Consider the following 23,002-nt stretch of genomic DNA (forward strand, 5'->3'; position numbering starts at 1 on the left):
TATATATATATATATATATATATATATATATATATATATATATCTTAAATGTATATAAAGAATTTAGATTTAAATAAATATATTATTATTACTTATCAGATAAATATTTACTATTTTTATTAGTTAGTTTTCTTAGTGTATACACTATTGTCACACTTTCTTGCGAGAAATAGGGACTAACAGCTGTTATAAGCAGATAGTTTGTTGGTGATATTGCGGCTTGAAAACCGCAAAGGTACAGCAATAAACGAACGAAATCAGGCTTAAAAATATATTGATATATAGATATGTAACTTGAAAGTTATACACCGCGTAATAAAAGATTAAAGCGTGTTCTCCCGCTCGGCTGGGTGTAGAGAATCAGTGTGCGAATTCGTGAAGGCGACATTTATCGAGACCGCGGTGCGCGTAGTCGGTGGAGCGAGACGCGAACGAAAAGAGCGCGGTGAGAGAAAACGAGAGAGAAGCAGCGCAAACGAACAGCAAAGGACGAGGAGGAAAAGGAAAGAGTCGTGTAGCGACAGCCATACCGCGAGTGACTAAACAGGGGATCACGATGGTCGATGACGCCGACTTGCGGCTGCGGCCGCGGTTGGGGCTCGTGGGAGCGTCGCTTTAACTATCGTTACACTCCTTCGTTGCACACCGTGCACTATTGCGCTAAGCTGCAACATGTATACAGAGTGTGTCGAAAGTTGCGCGCGTGTTTCCTCTCATTTATAGATTCAAAAATGAGGCTCATATATGATGTTGGACATTAATCGATTTTCTTGGCCTAATGATCCAAAAATCTGGCAAACCAATAATCAGAATTACATAATCAATCGTCATATATAATCATAAATAATTTCATCAATTGATGAAATTAATTATTAATCAAGTTTTAATATGATTGATTATACACTGAGTACGAGTTGTATGTAAGTACGAGTATGGCATGGCAGGCAATGCACTGGTCTGTCATGCTAGAGGTTCCGGGTTCGATTTCCGATAGAACTAAATATTTTCATACGCTCATATCTCCTCTCGGAAGGCGGCAATGACAAACCACCGAGAGTAGTATACTTGCTCAGGAAATCCTCTCTACCAAAGATGTCACCGTTTGGAATTGGTGTTAAACTGTAGGTCCCATGTGCTTCTGTGTATCAGCATGCACACCACAAAGCACATGAGAAAGGACGCCCAATGTCTGGGGCAGATAAGGCACACGAAGAAGAAGAAAGATACACTGATTAATATTTGATTTTATCAGTCAACGAAATTCCTCATGATTACGTACATAACGCTTGACTAATTTTGATAATTGATTTGCCAATTATTTAAAAACTGCGTCTCGGCGTGTAATCACGATTCCGCATCAAAAAGCATGAGCTTTAAGCAACGTGCTAACATTCGTTGTCTCGGTTTCCTGTGCGAGATTAAAGGAAATGAAAGAGTCAGGTGCAGAAGCAGAACGTAGCTGCCGGAAGAAATGCGAATTTCTTCGTCCGATAATTTCATTTTCATGTAAATTGTGTACCGCTTGTCCGCGCGCGCGCGAAGCTTCAGCTTTTCTCTAATTATACGCCGTTGCGTCGTTTTCGCGATTTTTACTTGTGTAACTCGTCCCTTATCTCGATCAAACTTTGCACATTTTATCATTTTGCGTTTCAACACGGCATAGTTGCGCGCGTGCGCATTACTCGAAGAATAAGCCAACAATTGGGCCCGAACTGAACTTTCATCAAATTGTACATAATTGTAAATAATTGTAAATATTATACATAATTGTATAATCAAATTGTACATAATTGTACATAATTGTAAATATTATTTATTACTCAATAATTTTTTTATTTTATTTTTTTATTTTTATTACTCAATCGAGCCCAATAAATATTTCTATCATAAAATCAAATACTCGGTCTTGCAACGATTTGTGCGCGCGATACGTTCAGCTTGGCTTCACCCCGTTGTGGTTTCGGCGTGTCGCGGTTCTTACGTGTTTCACGGTCGTATTTACCGTCAGTTTTATGCGAGATTCGACCGTGTAGGCAGTAGTTAGGGTAAAGAGACGAACGGGGGGACTCGTGGTGGACCAAGGTGATCCAGTGCGAAAGCAAGAGGCTCACGCGCAGAGTGAGGAGAGATTGGCAGGAAAAGAAGTAGAGAGGGAGCGAAAGAGAGAGAGAGAAAAAGAGAAAGAAAGAGATGAAAGAACCGGTGTGTCGGTGCAAGGAACCAAGGATCACGGACGAATGATTGGGGCTCCACGTTAGAAAACGAAGTGGATCATTGTCTACTTGTGCTCCGCTAAAGTCGCGGCACTTGGACGAAGGCAGAATAATTTCTTTTTTATCGGTGAATAGCGGCGATTGATGATAATGGCTAGGTAGGAAAACTTCAGGTGCGACCTGAGGCGCGAAGAGCAGATTTTCCTCATGCGTCGACGGCAAAACGTCGGCAGCGTCGATTTCTCGAAAGGCCTCCGGGCGTGAGTCCGTGACGGACAGCCATCGAAATGGGTGTATACCTGTGGGAATGTATGCACGAATCCTCTTCGGTTGTTCAGCCAACGGAACAGGGAGAAACTACCGGACACGTCGCGCATCTTGGGTAACCCGGCGTTATGTCGTAATACCCGTGCCGCCGCCGCCGCCGCCGCCGCCGTTGTGGCGAATGCAGTCGAATGTGTACAAGGTGTATCGGGAACAATGTTTCAAGTCTAGCCGTAAGCTCGTCTCTCGGTGAGATCGGCGTGGGCGTGCAGAACTGGTATCGCGAAACCGAAGGCTGCTGACGATGACGACGACGACGACGACGAAAAAGCGGCTCGCTCGCGGACCGGTCGCGATCGCGCGTAAACAGGATCGGTCGACGCGAATAATGCGAGTAAATTCGGCTGTTAAAAATTGCGAATTTCCAAGAAGACGCGGATGCAAGCTCCGATGTAACGTGAATTTTCATGTAGGAACAAGTAAATAACATTAGTTGAAGGCAGCGTGTCGCGTATCATTAATCTGACTTGACAGTTCGTAGAGACATGTGGACTTTAGGATCGGGATCGTTGTGATCACCAGCGATTGTTCCGCGGATCGAACAGTTGGCGAAAAATATTCTCGGTCACGTTTTCGGTATTTAACGCGCAGTAACAGTAAACCAACAAAGAATCGGCTACTATTCCCTCGCACCTCGTGCCGGTGGTGCTTTTAACGATTTCGTGATCGCCGCGTTCACAAATTTTATAGCTACTATATCACCCGCGATCCGTTATAAGACCTGAGAGAGAAGCGCGCAGATGGGCGATAAAGTTATGAAATTTTATTCGTACAACCGGGATTATCTCCGTTATTATCTTTTGATAGTGTTACGCAACACAAATTGCGTGTCACCCGCTATAGCGCGCAGTTATCTCAGCGAGGATTATTCTCTAAATTTCTTGGAGTGAAATCTGTCTAAAAAAGTGAAGTGTCCATCGAGATCAGTCGAATTCGAGTGATTTTTTACTTATGTAGAGTGGATTCTTCATTCTGAGTCGTCGAGTGGATATTTTAACTCGAAATTGAAGAGTGAATCTGATGTATTTCGCTGTTACAGGAACATATTCACTCTAACTGATTGAAACATTCACTTATATGAAGTCAGAATCCACTTCAAGCTCGAATGAAATATTTACTCTCGCAATTTCGAATAGCAGTATTTTCACTATTGCCTTGAGTGAAAATACTATCACTTTTCACTCGTTTTGAGTGAGGTTACACTCCAAGGAATTTAAAAGATACGATAAGAAAAGGTGTGCGATGGGGCCGATGTGAAGCGACGAGAGGAAGGATGAAGCGCGCTCGAGGTCGCGAAAGGATTGATCCTCGCGCTTGTTCTCGCGATTTCAGGAGTCGCACTGTCGGAAGTCACCTTGTGTCGTAATACCTGAATAGAATTACAACATTGTCCAGATTGAATTTCTATAAATCTCGACGGGCTATCCTCTATATTTCTTGAGATAAAATTTCTCTCGGAAAATAGCGCGGCCACCAGGTCACTTGAATTTAAGTGATTTTTCAATCATACGAGATTTCTATTTTGAATTGTCGAGTGAATATTTTCGCTCGAAATTGGAAAGCGAATCTGATGTGCTCCAGTGTCACAGAAAAATATTCATTGTAATCGATCGGAAATCGGTCCGTTTATATCGAGCATCAGAATCTATTCTGAGCTTGAATAGAAAATTTGTTCTTGTAATTTCGAGTAAAAATACTGCCACTTTTCATTCTTTTTTTGAGATCCCACTGCAAGAAATTTTTGGAGTAGTTGCTACCTGATAACTATAAATGCGACTAGTCGGACTGAATAAAAAATTTGTAGCTAGCTAGTGTAGGCTAGATTAAATTTTCCAGTTCATTATTAATTCATCACTGATTGATAATTCATTGAGATACAGAATCGAGTTTGTGGTCGCGCCGTTATTTAGTTATTGCATATGAAATTTGATAGAGTAGATATATGCTCTGTCTATTCTAAAATATATGATCCAGCTATTATATCATCATTTTTAGCGAAATTAGCGAATCAAAATCGAGATTACGTTAATTTCATGAATATTTAAAAAAAGCAGAATTTAAAAGCAGAAATTGAACGTAACATTATTGGTTAGCAATTATTTATAGTTTTCCATCTCAACTGTAATTTCATCTGTTTAATCATCAGTTTAACTTATTTATCCAGCCATTGGGAGAAGTGAGCATTACATTACTGGCTAGTAGTAATGTTAGGCACAAATTTATTATCTCGTTGCCAGATGAGGATAGGATGTTCAACTAGGATAGTTTCCCCGATTCGTGAGGGAGACGCGACTGCTTTGACTCTTATCCGCGCACATAACATCCGACACAGTACCCGTGTCATTAGTCCCGAGCATCTTGACTTTATGGCTTCGCCGCCGCTGTCGTTGTCGCTCGGGATGCTCCCGCAGCCGGCAGGACGACACGAGGACAGGGCAACGGGAATCTCGGCGCGAGCAAAGACCGCCGGCTCGTTGCGCGCCGCAGGTTGCATAACGGTCCACGCAGCATCCAGTATGCAGCATCCGACGCTGGTGAGGGAGAAAAAGGGACACACACGCATACACATACTCGCGCTTGTACGCGGAACCAATACTCATATACAGGGTGTCCCGCTTGTTCCCGTCGGGCCGATTGTTAGGCTTCCGTTTTAGTTGCGGGTCGTTGTGGAGCAAGAATGGAAATTTCATGAAATATCTTATCAATTAAAAGGTACTCGAGTCGGAATACTAGCTACTTTCGGCCTGAACTTTCGAATATCTGCATATTCTGAAGGTTTAGTATACGTTCAATATACATAAACTGAAATCCTTAACATCTCCAAATGGGAAAAATGCATAAAATGCCACTTGTAGGTTCTAAGGAGGATCTCTCGGTAGCGAAGCGAAGTCAAATAGAATCAAAAGAGGTTGATGTCGGCTTCTCAGAGTATTAAAATAGACGTTAAATGGAATGTCGAGATTGAAAGTGAGATAAAAGATTCGACTCGGGAAACTACAATACTTTTAAGAAACACAGTCTTGTATCATTCCTCACAGTCTTAGGCAATTATTTTAGACAGGAAGGACAAATCTGATGTATATCACCTGAAATCCCAACTTTGTGTCGCAGCAAAATGAAGTCGCTCAGCACCTCTTAGGTGCCTATCTGCGACTATCGGAAGAAGATCGATGAAAGAGCGCGTCCGACCCCCCTTCTCTGGCGAAGATGCCGGCAGATTTTGTCATTTTTATCCGCGTTGAATTTATGCACGTTGATATTTCGCTGAGTAATTTTTATTAATTTTTGCTTCGAATTTTCCCGAGGTAACCGTTATTAACGGCTGATCCGGTGGAAACGGGACACTCTGTATGCGTACCGTTGAGCTCGCCGATACTCATCGATCGCGCAGAGGCCCGGCGTTCTGCGACACGGAGCGTTCCATAGTGGACGTCTCGCCCCGAAATCCTGCGCGATTTGCCGGCCGTGTTGCTCATGCTCCGACTAAATTACCGTATATACGCGACTACGTCGTGCAATTTTCGCGCCTATCGCCAAGACGCGTGCAAAATTACAGAGTTGCACACGCATACACACGTAATCCTACTTATACATATGCGCGCCGCGATGATTCGCCGTCGAGGACTCGCTTACCTTGATGAGCTCGAAATCGCGCATTAATTTAACGGAGATACCGACGACATGGCGCGATCATCGCCGAGCGTGAATCGCCAAGCTACTTGCTTAATTGATGCCACACGTTCGTACCGTTCGATGCGATTATCCGCGGTTTTGCCGAGTTCATTGGATCATTTGACAGTCGTGACCGAGATGAGCACGTGTTCGCACAAGTCGAGGCGACATTGCGTGCCTCTGTGGAACAGCTCGATAAATTCATTATAATCCACGGGCCCAGCCGACCGGAACTTCGCGACAGTTCGTTAACGTGGGAAACGGTGACTTGTAGCGTGACCGAACTCAGATTCACGGAAGATAATTTCTTCTTTTCTTCTGCGAAAGATTTATTGTTAAATCGGTCTTCCTCGTTTGTTTGCCAGAGATTCCGCAGTCGCTTATATTATTATAATTACACATAATAACGCGCATAATTAAATCTGTTATCTAGATAAGTTCTTCTCGCAGACCATTGTTGCACTGTTGTAAACAATTTTGCGTTAAATTTAACACACTTCACATGTTCCAATTTAATCCACTCTAATTTGTGCGCTTTAATTGTGTGCTTGTTAATTGAACACAAAGCAAATATGTAAGCAAAAATAACACAAACAATATGTCGAAAATTAACAGAAAAATATAACTCTTGGACACTATTGTATTATTTTAACGCTTGGAAACAATAAATATGAATTCAACGCAGAATAGCTAAAATAACATAACGACGATGTGTTAAATTGACACACAGTATGTTAAAAATTTGACACAGAAATTTCGACACGGATTGATTTCAACACAAACACAAAATGTGAATGTATATTTGGTCGTATATTATTATTTCAGTTTTAGTTCTTGTGTTATTGCATCAACCTGTGTTACGAAATTTTAACCTTACTTTCGGCCTTAATATTTAAAGTCGATTTTAATACCCTGAAGTCCACATCAATCTTTTTTGATTCACAACCTAATAACTGCGCCAAGAGGCTTTCTTTAGAACCTACAAACGGCGCTTTGTGCGTTTTCTGCCATTTAGAAGTGTTTCGATAGATAGTAATATGATTTCAGTTTTCATGTGTATTAAAGATACTCTGATCCTTTAGAATGAACAGATGTTAAACAGGTCGGAAGAGTAGATCTGGCATTTCGACTCGGGAACACACTCATTGCTCAAAGTCGCATTTTTATAATGGCGAGATAGGCTGCGAAGCGAGCGTGGTGCTCGATGGCGGGGATCTTTTCGCGATTGAGGATTTAAGAGGTTGATGATCATAGGATGAATTCCATGAAACGATAGATGGCTGGCTCGTGGCTGGTGGTCGCTGGTTGATGGTCGAACGGTACCGCGGAGAGATGCACGACGACTTCTCTTTCTCCCTCTTCCTCTGCTCTCCTTTTCGCTCTTCCTTTCTTGTTCTTCCTTCCTTTCGGCGCTTGTGTTACACTCTTTGAACCTCCTTTAAGGCCTCGCGTCTGCTCTCTAAGGTGGGCTCTCTTCAAGGTCCGATTCGTCCGACCGCAAACGACTTCCTTCACGAAAGCAAGCGCGTCGCTTTTTCTTCCTGCGACCTCGCGCGCTGCGCGACCAACTCCAGCGAGGTCTCAACTTTCAATTAATCTCACCTCGAGTACGTTGAACCACCGAGGCAAAGATGCCTCCACCTGGTCGCGATACATTGTGTAGCTAATATCCGACGAGATTAACGACACCTTTAGGGAAGTGGATGCTGCCATTAGGCTCGCACGATTTATTATCTTTCATGTCGCCGTCGAAGTCTTGCTATCTCGTATATTCGTTATTATGTGTGGCAAAGGTGATCGTTGATAGATTTTTCGCATTTACACACACACACACATATATATATGTAACACGCATAATACCGCAATCGCATGAGTGCCGCAATTGCGGAATCACCGAGAGCGCGCGTTTTTCATAGCTTGTGTAGGTTTTCCTACGACTAATGACACTTCGAATCTCTCAAGCTCGTTAGACTCAGTGAAACGCGTTGTAGAAATTCCTGCCAGACATTAACTTTTCATTAAACGCAATTAAATTCTTATCATCCAGTAAATGAGCTCAATAAAGGAAAAACAGAAAGAGAGCACGCGCACACAGACTCGCGAGTAAAGTTACCGTAGCGCGAAGGTGATCGTTAAAAATTATCCACATCGCCGTCGTCGTCGACCAGGTGTTAATAAATATCTGGCGTTCCTAATAAAATGCTATAAAAACTGTTCTCGCATCCGCGACGTACGCGTGCGCCCGCGTTCACATCCGAAACCATCCGTACGATCGATTGCGTTGCGAGCACACACCAGTAATCCTAGTTGCTGACCAAGAGAGAGAGAGAGAGAGAGAGAGAGAGAGAGAGAGAGAGAATTGTGGTATTCGCGAAATGCAGATGCAACTCGAAGCAGGGAATAGCGACGTTCTACGATAGAATTTATGGTGACAAGGAAGCGCGTGGAATTTTTTATCCTCGACTTTGACGGAGGTATTAAAGCGCTTCGGAGATGCGAGAAATGAAAATGTTCACGGAAAGAATTTTATAGTAAAAAATTTTGTAGTATAAAACTGTAGGATTTTGTAATATAACGAGGAATAGGTCGACATTCTGCAGTAATTTATTATCTCTTTATTTCATATGTGCTATTCATATTTTAGGAACTGAAGTGTACTATTAAAATACTTGTTTTTTTTTTTTTTTTAGCAAAATTTGCTTATGTTTGTTAGCAAGATAGACCAAAATTGACAGTCTAAAGATCCTTCAGTGTATTGTACAATATACATAAAAACTGAAATCATACTTCGCGCCTTTAAATGACGGAAAACGTTCAAAATGCCACTTGTAGATTCTAAAGAGGACCTCTCGACAAAGTTAACAGATAATAAATAAAATTAAAAAAGGTTGATATAGTCTATTTAGCTAGTCTATTTCTAGACTACTAACAACATAATACAATTATTTACTTAAATAAAAATTAATTAAAATAAAAATTAATTAAAATTAATAATAAAATTAAGAATCTATATGAAAAAAAAACTATATTCCTTCTGTACGAAATATCAAAGTAAAAAGGCAACGCCGCTCGAACTTTTCGTTTCTTCTCCCATTGAATATTCCGCAGCTTGAGTAACATTCCTCCGAGGGGCGAGGGGAGTGGAAAATTAGTGCATAGTTTCTGAAAAGAATTGCGCCACTTCGAGACAATGACGGATCTCGCTCTGCGAAAACTTTCGGCGAAACTCCAGCTTTCCAGGTCCATTCATGGGCGACGATCTGATAAATCGCATGGGAGATCCAAAAGCGAGTAAAAGGATCTCGACTCAATCACAGAGGGATTAGACGGAATAAAAGCGACCAACTGAATCAAGGATCGAGCGAGATGAGTTGCGTCCTCGATGAGACGCTCGTCCCTGGTCTCCGTCCTTGGATCAGTTGAGTTGATGACTTAACGATCCATGCTTCTCGTCGCATTGTTCCGATAATTCACAATGGTACGTGCGATCGTCAGATTATAACATATCTTCAATTAGAAAGGGTCGACGCAAGAATCAGATTTCTTAACAGCTCGGAGCGTACGAGAGATTATAGCGAAGTTATAACAGATATCGCGAGGAATAATAGATCCGAAATTGCTTGCAGGATCCCCAGAAAAATATTCTATTACTAAGAAAAGCAATATATTCAATTCATTTTCTTCCTTTAAATTAAGGTAAAAATAGCAATTGCCAGACACGTACCCAGTACTGAGCATTCTTATTATTTTAGTTTTTAAATACGAATATTTAAATTTTCGACATAGAATATATGTATGTATATTATTTTTATGTTGTGTGAAAATTTAAGTATTTAAAGATCAAAATAATAAGAATGTCCAGGATTAGGTATGTGCTCGGACATTAATACTTTTACCGTAACGGTTATCTTTAACAAGGAATTCCTTGATAGTAGTCCTCAAATATATTTATCACAAATTTGAGAAAAATTCATTATCATGTACTCCAAAAAAGAATTTATCTTCTTTACGAAAATATTATAAAACTTTATAAAAAATGGCTCTGGGCTTTATATGTAGTAACCAAATACTTTGAAAAAAGTATTTGAAAATTATATGTTTTTAATATAAAGTTAATTTTTATGAAATAAGATTTATTCCTGTAAAATAAAATTTATTTCACTGAATATAAACCTTATATATCGCAAATAAATTTTCAAATAATTTTTCTCAGTATAGAACTTTTGTTTTAATTCGATATTTTTCACTGAAATACAAAACTTACTACGAATATATTCAGAATATATTTGCAAATTTAATACTTGATCGTGAAATTTGACAATAAAATCTTATGATAGATTTTGGGATATATAAATTTATTAAAATATTCGAAACAAGTAACATTTACTTGAGTGTTGTGTGCATGTTTTCGCGTGTTCTTCTGGTGAAGAAATACGAACGTGCGCAAGGATGTGTTTAAGAGGAACCTGTTGAATTTCGTGAAGTCTCTTGACGTCCAAGTGCGCGACGCGCACTTTTGGTTTCTCCGTCTTTCAGGGAAATTGACATGTGCCGATAATGAAGATCGATGAACAAGTGCTGCACGAAGCGATACGCTGAACATTTATCAATAGCCGGGAGCGTGCGTAATTTGTTTTCTAAATATCTATTTTGCGGACAAGAAGTATAATTTATTACAGCTCGGCTTACGCCGATATTTTTGCCGGAAGGATCGCGGCTCAGTGAATGCGCCGAGAAATGGCGAACAGCCACTTAGAGAAACGCCATTCGTCATTCTAACCGGCTCTATCACGCGGTTTTCCCGGGGGAGAATTGCAGATGCATTTTCATTGCGCGGCGCGCCATTGTTCACACGTATCGTAAATCGAGGCCGTCCGCATTAAATTACGAGGATTTAGAAAAGAAAGGATAGAAAGTTACCGTCGGTGAGGATCGCGAATCCCCAGCGGTTGTGGCAAATCATGTGTTTGTCTCGCGGGCGCAATCGTCACGCAACTTGGGAAAAGGGTTTGCACGTTGATGCATCTTGCAGAAGAAAATGCGCAACGAAAACCCTCGCAAGGTCAAATTCGCACGTGATATACGATTTCGCACGTAACGCGCATCAAGAGACGAAGGTGTGATCTCTCGGACATTCGTTTATCATTACATACAATCCACAGAATTCCCTCTCAAGTTGCAGAAGCGACATTCGCAAGCACGAATCGCAGCAAATGAGATAGCCGTGGTAACAAAAGCGATTGCGGAGTCAATATCGGTTGTTGTGCGCGCGAGAGGGAAAATGTGAGGATAGAGAATCCGCGGCTCTGAGAGAGCGATCTCCTCCGACACTCCGCGCGCCTCTCCCTTTTGTTCTCGAAAGTACACGTCTCCCGTTGTTCAGCGGTTTCACGAGGAGGTTGCCGGGTAAACCGAATCGCGGAGCTTCATATCGAGGTCGCAACGAGGAAGTTTCGGCAATTCGCGATTCCGCGCGACGCCGCGTCCGCGCAACTTCCGTCGTCTTGCTGTGTGACAAGACAGGAAGGAGGAGGCATAAGTAGGAGAAGGGGGACATGTCGGTCTTTTTTTCTTTTGTTTTCCTTTCCTTTCGTTTTTGCGGGGAAAATGAACATTGGCAAAATTCAATAGCGCCTATAATTAAATCCGTCTGGCGCGGCGTACAGTCGGGGTGATTCAGCCACGAGACGAGAGGAAACTTCAACGGCACAACGCCCCATGGCGGGGCCGCTTACACTTTTCTCTTATGTAACGTAGACCGGAGTTTCTGCTCGGTCTAGCATGCACGGCACAGAGGTACAGGCTGCCTCGGAGCAAAACGGACGGACGGGGCATTGTCTCTCGTGCACGTTCGGTAAACTTATCCTCTTTGTTTTGCCAGAAAGTCGCGGTGGCCAGGATTCGGGCCGATCCCAAATTTCCTTCTCCGACGCACGCGACACTCTGATAACTTCGATAATGATTGTTAACCTTTCGCTCACGATGTGCTGGTGGGCACGTGTGCGATTCTCTCGGCGATTTGCGGAGCATAAAATTGCGCGGCATGAAACGAAAATTACACTCGCGGCTTTGCGCGCGGATTTCGTCCCGTTACTTTGTATGAGCAAGAGACTGTTGTTAATTCTTGTTGTTATATAATATACTCTCTTAGACTCGCATTAATAATTACTACTTGAGACTCGTCTTCAAGTGAGATACTTGAATTTGAATTCAGGGCTAGATGACTTTTCAGTTGAATTGTGATCATAGATGTAAATATCATGTATGTAACTGAACTGGCAAACTTGAATCTAATTCTGTATCAAAATCTGAGTATCTCATATAAAACAAGTTTTAGGTGAGAACTGTTAATACTGGATTGCCTCAAAGTGGATCAGTAGACAAATGTTTCTGGTTGAATCAGCAAAAGTACTATTTCAATTATTAGAAAATATTCGCTGATTTTTAGCGAAGCCGAAAACTTTGACACGCTTTTGCGTAATTTGGCCTAATTTACACAAATGTCAAGCGCGTGAAACGGAAGTCGCGTTACGCTTAATTCGTACAAGCGGCGGTAATGAGCTGCGCAACGCGCATCCCGCGCAAGAACGCAAATTTGCAACGGAAAAGCGTCATCCGGGCAACCTATTTTTCGATGGTTAAACGGAAAACTTCAACTTCTCGCCATGCCACACACGAGATAAATGGACAATAAATGTACGTTAAAGTAGTTGCTTTATAAACCATTTTTTAAAGAAATTTTTTCAAATTTCAATAGTATATATATATATATATATATATATATATTTTTTTTTTATTGAAATATGATTAATACGCATGTGCAATTAGAAATTTAGAATTATTAATATCGCGAAAAACAATTATTTCTTTATGGGTTTTTAACCCTTTAGCTATGGGAATAAATTTAAAAATCTTGCGATACAAAACCAAATAAAATTATAAAATCGCTTATTGACGACAGTTTCAGGAAAATTCCATTTCATCGTCTATTGACGACAGCCGTAGTTAAAGGGTTAAATATTATGTAAGTTTGATTGTGATATTCCCTTGCTGTAGTGTCAAAGCTGTGTGCATATCATAAATCATATTCATAAACATTTTGCACAGATTTGTAGAGTTTCTTCGTGTTGTATTAACAATTACTTAATATAACTTTCTAGCAATATTGTCGCGAGACAACTACCTCAAACAGACACCTCTATTTTACGACCACTCAGATCGCCCCATGATGTCACGGTCTCCTCGTGCATTTTGTTATTCATCCTGTGTACTGTAGGTTGTTATTATTTTTTGCGTCGATTCTTTTTCTCTCGAGAACAGCACGAGCACGCACTCGACGAAAGTGACATCATATTCCTTCAGCGAGCCAGTTCTCATTGACTCTAATACCGGTTTCCTTCTCGGCCGGAGAACCTTCGCCTGACACAATCGTACGGGTTAGATTGTAACCTTAGGAACGGGTTCACAGACACACGTGCGGGACTAGTTTTCATTCTTTTATTTCTTTTATCTCAGAATTAAACGTTCTCGTGAGCGCGGCAAGGTGTGAGTCGTCGCTGACGACGACGACGCGCCGTCTTTCCGTAACACCTGGTCGGAGCATGTCATGGCGCGGCGCGACGTAAAGCGAGGCTTATAATTAGAGCCCCGTAATTATTACGATTAGTCTCGCAAACGTAGACTGAGCCATTCCTCGCACGTCGAGCGAGATACGTTTCACGGTGCGCGCTTCAGTCCCCCGCGAGATTAGTAGTTTGCAATGTGCGGAGAGACGCGAAGCTCACCTGTATGAACGCGTTCGCTTGCTCGGTGTAGAACGTAGTGTTTCTTAATGCAGTAATCGAAGAGATATCGGCGAGTCCTCCTCTTGCCGCTCAGTCTTCGTCCATCTCTCCTCCTCTCTCTCTCTCTCTCTCTCTCTCTCTGTCTTCGTCCTCCCCTTGCATGTCTTCTTCTCGCTGAGCGAAATGGTGGAAGGGCCCTCACCTTTCACCCTGGAATAACTGTACAACGTGGAAAGTCAGGGAATGGACTGTGCCGACAGAAGCGAAACAGCTGCGGCCGCTATAATCTGCCGCGGTTACACGCGTCGAGCGACGGCGACGACGATGCACGGCCGCAACGGCGGGAGTAACTGATAACGCTAATAACGGCACCGTATAATAAGTACCTGGCGCCCAGCTGGGATAACACTTCCGCGCATTAATCGCGCGATCGCAAATTAACAAGTGAATTGCGCGTGGACTTGGCGACCTGACCGGTTGTCGTCCTTCTCACGTGGATCAGCGATCGGCCGTTTCACACGGCGTTCGCCGTGTCCGTCCGCGTGATATCTACTCGTAATAAGGCGTTGAACTACTTGATTTTAAATTATGTTCCATTGTACTGTATTGTTTTTCGAATGTTTTTTTTTTTTTACATGTAACATTGCTTTAACTTTTCAAAATCACAAATTTCTCGTTCACTACATTGAGAGAAAAATTATATTAAAACAAATATTTCCTTAATGGGTGCCATTAATTACTTAAAAATTTACTTATTAAGACATATTATTAAGACATATTTATTTAAAACTACATTCTCTTTATTTAAACCAAATATTGTTTATTTAAATCAGGTAAACAATATTCGATTTAAATAAAGAGAATATAAATTTAAGTAAATATGTTAATGGCACCAATCAAGGAAATATTTGTTGATTTTAATATAATTTTTCTCTCAGTGTATGCGTCCAGAACTGCGTCCAGTACTGCGACCGAGACTCCTGCGAAAGAATTGGTTACTTTTCACCGCATACAATTACGCGACGACCCGTTTTGTTGACGATATAGAAATGGGCGCTGAACGGTGAGAAGGAAATCGCGGCACAATGGGGAAGACACACGGTGTGTGGGAATCCTAATGAACTTGCCGGAGCAGAAACGCAACGGAGAGAACGTTATTAGCGTCGCGATCTCGTCGGCCAAGCCGAACAATCATCGTTGTTTATGGATTATAAGTTGTTAATTACACAATTATCTTCGATCTTCGCGCCCGGTCGTATTATTCGCCTTCGATCGACGAGCGGAATTCTCGCGCGCACGGACACGCGTTAACAACACCACTTGCTTCCTTACTTGCGCAGCAAATCATATTTCGAAGGATCTTATTACTCGATAAAATCCCGACTACGCCCACTGCGCGTTGATTTTTCAAGCTCAATGAGTGAAATTGACCGTCAAGTACTGAACCGGAAATCCCGACTGAAGTTATTGGAATTCCGTTCGAGTAAGTACGATTTCTAGTTAATTAGAATTTGCGACTTCCAAGTGAACAAGATTTCTGTTTAACCAGAACTTACAACTTAACCGGAAAACTTGGTGACTTGAACCGAATTCTGATGTCTTCAACTGGATTCTTGATACGTTTACATTTCATTGGACATTTGATTAATTTTCTCGTACCTTTGGCTTTCTTAGAAAAGATATGTTTCATATTGAGACAATTATAGAAGATTACGAATTGGACGAAGGAATATCTGTTCTAGTTTCATAAATATTAAAAAGGAGAAGAATATAAGAAATCGAGAGGACTACTTGTCTTCAAATTATGATTTTTTTCGTAAGTGCAGGCCATATATCCTGCAGATACAAAAGGATTAATTCAGCCAAGCTTTTTTTTCCGTATATAAAAACTCGTCTACCCATGCGGCCATAGTTATATTTTAAAGTCATAACAGTCTGTGAATCGATCACGTTCCATTTGCGTAAATTCATGAGAAATGGAAATTTTAAGTCGATCTCGACTTGTGAGAAGTGAAAAATTGTATCGAACTCGTTCAATAAAACTCTTGATTCCGCGAAGAAAACAGATATCTGATCGATTCATGGACTGAGTGCTGCGACTTTAAGACGTAACTGCGATTGTAGATGACCCTTTAGTCTGTACACGTCTGCAAGATCGGAGCTCAACGTCTCTCGCGACGAGGAAGCCCGGCGCGTCGTCCTCGCGCGAAGATTGGCGTATCGTGCACCTCGTCCGCGCGCACGGATATTATGTCGCGACCGGGACGCGAGAGCGTGGGTGCATCGCGGATGAACGCGCCGGGAAGAAGGGGCCTTTCGATTATCGAAGTGAAAGTCGCGGAATCGACGCGACTCAGGCGCGTTTAGTCGCGCCGCGGCCGTCGCAGCGAGTGCCCCACGTCGTTGTGTTCCCCGAGAGTACGCAGGTCTCGTCGGCGATCGAACGTTGCCGACGGAGGCAACGCTGTTCGGGTGCTTTCGCGAGATCGACGAATGTCCCGTGCGAAAATGAGCGAGACAGTGAGACGGTACGGCGTGCATGTGATACTCCTCTCGGATTAAAACGGACTTCCCGATCTGGATCGAACGTTCAAAAGGTGTGTGTATATGTGTGTGAGAGAAAGAGCTTTGGTATGAATGCAATAATGAGGCTCGAGGCTCAAACGACGATATCATTGAATCAGCTCGAATTTAATAACGGCACGAAGCCGTTGAATTGTAGCTGCGCGCGTGTGAAACCATTCACTTTCCTTGAGCACAGGACGCGCACCTGCGCTATTTACGAAACAATCGATCGTTCCTCAAGAACGCTCACTGTTCGATAAACCATAGACATTTCGCGTAGGTCATCTTATGCCACGCGGATGTGCACAGTTACGTGTATATAACTATATATGTCGCGTTTCTTTTCAAAATCTTGCCCGTTATTAATAATGATGCCACACACAAATGAGCCTTTTTTAATTAAACATTTTAATTATTTTTTTAATTTTAAACGATTTCTGCTTTATGATTATCAAATATTATTAATTGAACGCGAGGAGATCGGTGTTTCATTTGTTCGTGAACGAAGTGCTGTTCCACCAATCTAATGGCCGGGTATCGCCGCCGACGGCGAAGGGAATACAACATCCGGCGTAAAACAGTTATCCCGCATTCCGGTCGTTAATTTTTCACGCATCCGGACGACGGCCATTCGTCATGAATTCGAAACACGGGGCTCGTGATGATGAGAATTCGTAGTCGCGGGCAGATCGTAGCGGCGGTAACGAGTAGTAGGACCGGTCACCGGCTGGCAGGCGAGTAGTCGACTCAGTTATCGTCAGGCGATTTAATCGTGTGCGCGTTCACACAGAGTGTTGAGATAATCCGATCGGTCAGGCGATCAATGCATCATCAGAAATCTTGGTAAATGTCTCGCGACATTAGCTGGTCTCGCGACCGGAGCGAGGCTAATGGCACGAGTAACGTTTCAGACGAGATTCGATCGAGATGCAGAATTACGTCTTTTCGCAAAGTGGCATGCATAACGGAGCTGACGGCACGGGCTAAATGATCCTTCTCATTCGATATATTACCTACATTGAAAAAAGGATACTTAAGAACTTATTTGTGAGATATTTACTCGCAGAAATAAATTTTATATTTCACACAAATAAACTTTATATCCCACTAATAAATTTTCAAATATTTTAAATAGTTGTCCGCACTGAAAAATAAGTACATTTATTTGTAGGATATTCACAGAAATAAAGTTTGTTTCACAGAAATAAACTTTATATCTCACAAATGTACTTTCAAGCGTTTTTCTCAGTGTAAGCTCACGCGGATACGTATATTGAGAAAAAAATACTTGAAAATTTATTTATAGGATATAAAATTATCTGCGGAAATGAACTTTATTTTCTAAATATAAACTTTATATCCCACAAATAAATTTTCAAGTATTTTTTCTCATTGCCTGTCCACATTGAAAGGAAAAAATATTTTAAAATTTATTCGTAGAATATAAAGTTTATTCACAAAAATTAATTTTATATATCTCACAAATAAGTTTTCAAATATCTTTTCTTAATACAGTCGTATAAAACGCGCGAATCATAATTGAAAAAAGCTCGAATCCAAAGTTATTCATTAAAAAACAGATTTAAACAGTTTATCAAAAAATAAATGATAAGTAACTTATAAGATAAATAATGTTTTAGAAACGTCGCGTCCATTTCCATCGGGTCTGCAATTTCCATAAAGACACATCGACCCTCGAGACGCCGCGGTGCCTCGCATAATCGAAGCTGAACGTCGCGGCCTGACGTCCGTGTAATCGCAACGCACCTGATAAAATACGAGCAGTGCGAGAATGAATAAAGAGTCCTAAGCTCGACAAGCTGGACCTAGTTACGAATGTAAAGCCGCCGTTCTCGGATTTTATTCCCTCGTGAAAGGCTTAACCTCGGGCTCTCGTGCATGTGATAACGGAAATATTACCCGAGCTCACGTACATGGTTGTCCAGTCGTTCAAAGTGCACGAATCGAGGATCCAAAAATATTTAACTATTCAAGATAAATTGCAGATAACGATAATTTCGTTGTTTTTTCCGTTTTTTTTTTAAATTTCTTTAATACGTCTCGTAAAAGCGCGAACTCCTGGACACGGCTGAGCTTGTTTTTCAGCCGGTTCGCACGCTTGGCTAGTTAGTTAATCGGCAAATCCGGTTCTGGCTTTGCGGAACCGTCGGCCGAACGTCAGCCGAACGTCGGCTTGTCGTCGCCGTGTCTTCGGGCGGGCGCGTGTACTGTACATCATATGCCGCAAATATTAATGTACGCGTCGCGGCCGTGGCGCGTTCGATCTCCTCCTCGCCAGCAGGAGAGCACGAATCGATACACGCGCGTGTGCCCGTTCTCCACGTCCTGTCCGGCCGGCGCGGCGCGGCTCGCTTCGCTCTACCATGCGTGAAGGTTCCGACGGTTTACGGTACCGTCGTCGCCGTGGTATATTACGGCTGTACCGTGCTCTTACCATCGTGTGGGCGGCTGCATTGTGCCCCGATTGTTGCTTTATTGCGCCGTGTATTCCGCACGTCTCTTCAAATTATCCCGAACGAGATTATCCTGGAGCGCAATAAAATACCGCAATAATAATGACAATAATAATAATAATTATGCATTTACACGGCGGGGGATAAGACCGCGCGCGCGCGCGCGCGCGCTGGTCCAGTGGAGCAGCTGACCGAACACTCGCTCACGTCGTTAGATAACAACGACGGCGTGCAGGAAACGTGAAAGGTCTCTGGTTCACGGCGTGGCGACCGGTATATCTCGCTGTACGTATCGTTTTGTATAGCGACCGTCGAGTCGGCTCTGGTTGCCAGGCAGATAGGGACCAGACGGGGCGAGAGCGAGGGACGGCGCGCAGGTTACTATCCAGGTGGAGAGACAGAGAGAAAGAGTCGTTTCCTCGTTGCCTAACCGCCGCGATTGTGGTCTCTTGCGATATGAGCGATCAGTTTCGAGAAACTTGGAAAATTAACGGGCAATTTGGGAATATTAATGGTTGAAAAGGTCGATTGTATTTCCTCGTGGTCAGCGCGAGAGCGTTGAGCACCGTCGTCGCGGGTTGCGTGTTATCCTTGGACGAAGGAGAGATTTCATGAGCGTGATTGGGCGGACATTACTCTCTAGAGTGCAATGCAAGTGTATTCTTCACTGAAATGCTACATTTGTAACTGGTGATTCAGTTATAAGCATAGCATTGCAATCAGTAAAATCTCGCTGAAAAAATTACTTGACAGTAGCGACTGTTCCTATTATTGATGTAGTTTGCAAACATAGTATCGTTGTATGCAAATCGTATGGCGGTCGGTAATTCCATCACTAGAAAGTTGAATCTGATACAGTATATGACGACATGGTAGTATATAAATTTGTTATCTCTGTAATTAATCTGTGCGCATCAGAAGAGCATATGTCTGTTCGTTTCCGTTGTCACGGGTTTCTCAAGTCGCGACTTTTCATTAAGGGTGGATCGAATAAAAAAAAATCACCTGTATTTTATTCGTTTTGTTACATCTGATGAGCTAAAAAGCAAATTTAGTGATATGGACATGTTGTTCAGTCTCTTAATGAGGTTGTCTGTATTCTATTATTTGTTCCACAGATTTTGCAGTGAAATCTTTCTCTCACTGGTCAAAGTCAGTGAAATATAAAGTAAAGCAGTAAAATGAGAATATCTCTGCTGAAAAATAGCGAATATTCACTGATTATTGGTGAAGTGCTCCTTTTACTGATTCGACCAGAAACATTTTTACTGATTCATTTTAAGAGAGTACAGAAATGCTAGAACACCTGAGAGATTGCTCTCGACATGTACGGGCACGTCCATGCGCGTGACTCCCGAGATACGCCGCGAGGGCCATGAACGACTAAATGACTCACGTGCAACATTGGAAATTATGGCGCTGACATTGCCGGCCAACTTACGGCGCTCTAGAATCTTTCCCCCCTCCCTCCCCCTAGATACTGGAGGGAAGATACCGGTCATTCTGTCACCGAAAGATTTGCATCGTCATGCTCATATCATCGATCATTCAATCGAGTTCGCCTGAAAAACGAGAGAAACCCAAAACTGAGATAAAAGAAAACACCCAGTAGTCGTGCACTCATTACAGCACTCACCAGTTTTTGGCAACCTTACTCGGATTAAATTAAATATCAAGGTGTTTATTAATTATCTACTAATTGCTCATCAAGTATTATTTATTATCTATTTATTAGTTTCCCTTAAAATCACCACATGCACCTTAATACCCGGCAACATTCGCGCAAGAGTGTCGAAGTCAGGTAGAGTTCTACTGGACGTTTTCCCCTATCTGTTTCTATTTAATATGCAGATCTGTTATATCTATTATATTTAATATGCAGATTCTTCGTCAGAATTGAGGTATCTTGTTGCTTGATTATCAATTATTATTTATGATTTATTTATTCGTTTTCTTATAAATTCCCACATCTTAATACGCGGCCACGTCCGCGCAAAAGTGCCGTAAGCAGGTAGAGCGCCGACTACTGAACGTTTCTCCTTATCTGTTAATTCTGTTAAATATGTAGATTCTCCGTTAGAATTGAGGTATCTTGTTGCCTGATTCCGATGTATCCGGGACATCTGCTTTTTATCTGATCTTGTGGCAGGCCGGCTGTGCGAAATGGCCGGGTGGTGTTTCGCCGAGAGTCGAGTTCGATTACTCGAAAAGCGGGCTCCATTGGATCGCAGGTTGCGGCTGACTCACAATACATTCGATCCCCAATACGTCGATCCGGCAGCTTTTTTTCTGCGCGTAAACGAGTTCCTCGTCGAGCCGGAAAAGTTAGCGCGCTGATCCGGCGGTACCTCGACTACGACGGAAAACTGGAGAACGGCCGATCGGCCGCGACTCCGCGAGATAAAACGTCATCACCATTACCATCGCCGCCACTTCGTACACGCGCATATTGCGAAACAATATTTAAAATATACGAGCGACGTGAGCGCGTCAGCGTTTGCGCAAACAGCTGCTACTTTGAGGAATTCGCACGGGTTATTAACGCCGATACGTTGCTATTAAACTGTCTCCGCATCATTAGGAGACTGAATAATACGACCATATCGCTGAATTCGTCTCTTTAGCTCGTCAAATGTAATAAAACAGATAAAATATTTTACATTATTTTACATGATTATATATGATTATTTTACATTATTATACATGATTTTTGTGATTCGATCCAGCCTCAATGAGAAATCGTGATTTGAGAAACTCGTGATAATGGTCAGACAAATAAATGCTCTTCTGATGCGAACGGATTAACTGTAGAGACCATTGACTTTGCTATACTTCCTATCAATTATATTTGAAATTGTTCAGTTAAATGATGGATATCTCGACAATGCGTCAATCAGATTCCCCGCAATGTTTCAGAGCGATAGATTTTCGAAGAAGGAAGCCTCAAGAGTGATTCTTGCCGTCCAAAGCCATTCTTGCCATCCAAAGCGTTGACGCCATGGCGAGGCAACAGACCGTGGATCGAAACATCCCCCATCTGAGGGACATCTTCGGATTCGGCAGCAAGTGGGACAACACACGCGGCCAAGCGGAGGAGAAGGCGCCCGGGCACGACAGCGCCGTATCGATGGGCTCCACGTCGGGCGAGGAGGAGAGCCCGAAGAACAGTAAGAAGAAGAAATCGCGCCGCCGCGACAACAGCAAGACCCTGACGGAGAGCGACGTGAAGCACCTGGAGCGGCACTTGTCGATGAAAAAGACCATACGCAAGAAGATCATGCGCGATTTGCAGCAGGCTTTCGTCGAGGACCCGAACGAGTTCCGCGTGGATGATATCCCGCCGGAACAGCTAAAAGCGGAAATCAATATCCAGAGCCTGAGCTTCGGCACGCCATCCCAGAAGCAGGGACGCACGCGTGGCAACGCCGAGAGCACGTTCCTCGACATGCTGCGCGGCGGTGGTAAGGAATCGTTCTTTTCGTCCGCGCCGACATATTATTTTTGTCGTTAAACTTATAAGACACAATGCTCATCTGATTTTGGTTTTGAAAGAATGTCACACGTTGCAGGTCTGGAAAAGAACGGGACGGACGACAGAGACTCGGGACACGGCGGTTCGCCGACCAGAGAGGCGCCGAGCGCCCAAGACACGGACGACGAGTCCAGCTATGCGTACGAGACGCCGACCGCGACGCCCACGAAGAAGAGCGGCAATTTCTGGAGACGCTTCACCATGAAGAGTCGCAATAAGCGGTAAACGCGTCGACGCGTATCTAATAATCCGCCGAGTAAGAGCCAGCGCAAAGAGAGTACCGACACTTTATTCTCCGTCTTTTTAATAATTTTTACCAACGTAGTTAATGAAGCAGAGCTTGCAACTGTGATATACATAAAAAACCAATTCATCTCCGCCTCCTCCTAGCCTCCCCCAGCCTCCCCCCCCCCCCCCCCCCCCCCCGACCCCCCCCCC

At 42.8% G+C, this 23,002-nt stretch overlaps 1 protein-coding gene across 2 annotated transcripts in view; it reads left to right on the forward strand.

Annotated features, from left to right (window-relative positions):
• LOC116842341 overlaps positions 1 to 22,996 on the forward strand; it is a 29,240-nt gene extending 6,244 nt beyond the window's left edge. The window contains exons 1-3 of one of the 2 annotated variants that reach the window (XM_032811422.1): positions 16,341 to 16,590; positions 21,949 to 22,493; positions 22,602 to 22,996. In XM_032811422.1, the coding sequence (XP_032667313.1) occupies positions 22,031 to 22,493; positions 22,602 to 22,789 (651 nt within the window). In that variant the 5' untranslated portion in view covers positions 16,341 to 16,590; positions 21,949 to 22,030 and the 3' untranslated portion in view covers positions 22,790 to 22,996. Of the gene's footprint in view, positions 1 to 16,340; positions 16,591 to 21,948; positions 22,494 to 22,601 lie in introns of those variants that run through there. The other variant, XM_032811421.1, reaches the window with a different exon arrangement.
• Positions 22,997 to 23,002: the final 6 nt, after the last annotated feature.

The sequence above is a fragment of the Odontomachus brunneus genome, unplaced genomic scaffold (genome assembly GCF_010583005.1).
Source record: "Odontomachus brunneus isolate Ranch 3 - 2012 unplaced genomic scaffold, Obru_v1 Obru_scaffold_024, whole genome shotgun sequence".
Taxonomy (NCBI): domain Eukaryota; kingdom Metazoa; phylum Arthropoda; class Insecta; order Hymenoptera; family Formicidae; genus Odontomachus; species Odontomachus brunneus.